Genomic DNA, 2,623 nt, shown 5'->3' with positions numbered 1-2,623 from the left:
CTTTGCAACAATTGTTAACATGTTATTGTGTAATTTCTGTGAACATAAGCAACTGACCACTTGACAGCTAAACGCGCTTTACCACGTACACAAATTAAACAAGACAGACTGTTTAAACAAATAGACTTTATCAAGGGGCTTAAAAACCATTTCGTCCAACGAGGCATCGAGCTTTTAACAGTGAACCTCAACGGTTTCAAATCCCGCAACGAAAATGGAGAAGGAATCGATAAAAAGTCGAAACTCTCCTCCAAGTCTAACACTCCGCCTTGTGAAATATGTGACGGTCGTATGTCTGTTTGCATGTCTCGTTTTTCTTTTCACCTCCTTCGTCTCGCAGAACAAAAGGATCGATAACCTCGAAAAAGAGCTGTTGGAACTGAAGTCAAACCAATTTAGGGACAAAGACTCGAAGAAACCGCTTTCAAGAGAAAGGAGGCAAGCAAATGTCCCAACATTGTCAGACCTAAACAAGAAAGTTACTTCAATGGATAGCAGGTATGAACGATAAGTCAAAGATTTAGCTTAAAATCTGAAAATGGTTACGGTAGCTGTTGTAATATTAACTGCATATTAAAAACGTTTCGGTTAATAGTTTTTCATTGTTATTTCTTTTTTGCTTTTATAGTTTAAGTCGCTCATTCTTTTTGCCTCAATTTGAATAACGTGTAGTCTTTTTTTCAAACTTGACTCCAAAAAAGGAAGAATTGATTCAGATGAAAGAACGAGTCGAGTTCGGATCCTTAATAGTGTCCTATTGTCGATATTAAGCACTTAAAAACAAGGCAAGGACTTTAAAATTGATTTTAAAAGTTCTCAATAGAAAGTTTAGTATATCCTTCACAACCTTGAAAGGTCGTGAAAATTAGCATCCATTTGTTCGAAAAAGCACTCTTTTCCACAAATTCCAAGGCAAGCCGGCGCCTAACAAAGGCTTTGTGCAGGCAATTTTAGAGGGAATTTTACCGCTTTGGTCGCGTGAGCTCCATGACTGCGAGTGCTCATAAAACTTGTAGTTTTGAAGGTAAAGTCTAAAGCCTCGGAATTGTGCTCTTATATGTTTTTTCTTTACCTTTTTGTTCTTTTTCTGTGTTTAAAATGCAAGAAAAATCAAGAGATCCGCGAGTTCCCTTCCACCTAATTTCCGCTATTGACCGTCAGTAGCCTGGGAACTATAGTCCATATATTTTTCACAAATAATGTCTTTTGAAGCAAAAAATATCTATCCCAGAAGACAAGAATATTCTACGCCAAAAACTATTTTACTAGGTTATTTTGTAGAGTCCCTTTGTACACAAGACCCTTTCAGTTTTCTACTTTTTGAGTGAAAGTTGTTTACAAGAATCCTGTTGCTAAGTTAAGAGAATTTAAATTTAAACTTCTTCACCGAATTGTAGTGACCAAAAAGGAATTGAAAAGATTTGGAATTAAAAGTGAAAGTGACTGCTTGTATTGCGGTGAATCAGATTCCATAGACCACACTTTTCTTTCTTTGACTGCCAATTTACCTCGTCTTTTACTCGTCAAGTGGTGGGGTGGTTTAATGCCACAAACAATACCAGTTTCAACCCAGAACCTAAGGAAATAGTGTTTGGCTTGTTTAAGCAATGCCTTGCTGGGCATGAGGCTGTGAGAAAGTTTAACTATACTTTTTTATACATGATGTATTACATTTATTCATTTATTACATTATATTCCTCGAAGCCAATGTTTCTCGAGTTTTGTCTATATTTTCTTCAATCTTACTGGGTTTAGTATTTTAGTATGAACCACATCACTTCTGAGGGGGGGGGGGGGGGGGTATTTTCCTAAGACATCTACAATGGCGCTATAATGATATATATTGCGAAAACAATATTGTGTACTATTAGAGCTACATATTACGCCCGCAAAGACAGCTTGGATCTCCTGGGAAACAAAACGCAGTTCATTTGACACTTAGGCCGTAAACAAATATTTTGTCCACTAAATCGAAAAATTCAACCTATGTTTGCTTTTCTAAACCAAACACCTGATCTTGGTATTTGTAACCTTCCTTTTCTTCTTTAAGAATTGTTGTTTTGTTTAGTTTTGTCTTTTGCATGGCGTGGGAATTTTCCAGCTTTCTTTTCTTTGAACAGAAAAAAACGAGTTAATAGTGCCTATGGCCGCTGAGGATATGTTTCGGATGAAGTAGTCGACAGCCTCTTCGAGTCAAAGTGTCAGAACTCTTAAACTGACTGAATTACGTTAACACGTTACACTATGACGACAGTATGTGACCAGCCGATATTATACAGTAATGCATGGGTGAGCGATTCCAACACTGGAGAACTTTGTTTTGTACTGAAATGAAACAATAAGTTGGACAGCCCACCCGAACAACTCTCGGAGCAAACTGAGCCTTGGGACGAGATTGGGCCGTACGGAATCTTTATATTTAAAGCCCTGTTGGGCCGTGCAGTGTGTAAGTCGTGGTTTAATTTAATTTTCGGCTTAAATTTTGTCAAACCAGTTTTTTTTTTCAAACCAGTTCAATTATTGAACTGGGAAGAAGGGATTGCGCAATAGTGAGAGCACTCGCCTCTCAGCAATGGTCCTGTTTCGATTCCCAGACTATGCGTCATATGTGGTTCAGAGTTTG

At 37.7% G+C, this 2,623-nt stretch overlaps 1 protein-coding gene across 2 annotated transcripts in view; it reads left to right on the top strand.

Moving 5' to 3' along the window:
* The first annotated feature begins 260 nt into the window (after window positions 1-260).
* LOC138028263 (short-chain collagen C4-like) overlaps window positions 261-2,623 on the top strand; it is a 14,607-nt gene continuing 12,244 nt past the window's right edge. For both annotated transcript variants that reach the window (XM_068875741.1, XM_068875740.1), the window contains exon 1: window positions 261-498. Coding sequence is in view for 1 of the 2 variants with exons in the window: in XM_068875740.1 (XP_068731841.1) it covers window positions 488-498 (11 nt within the window). In the remaining variant the exon portion in view is untranslated. The remainder of the gene's footprint in view (window positions 499-2,623) is intronic.

This window comes from Montipora capricornis, chromosome 13 (genome assembly GCF_036669925.1).
Source record: "Montipora capricornis isolate CH-2021 chromosome 13, ASM3666992v2, whole genome shotgun sequence".
In the NCBI taxonomy this organism is placed as follows: domain Eukaryota; kingdom Metazoa; phylum Cnidaria; class Anthozoa; order Scleractinia; family Acroporidae; genus Montipora; species Montipora capricornis.
This window is presented reverse-complemented; position numbering and strand designations above follow the sequence as displayed.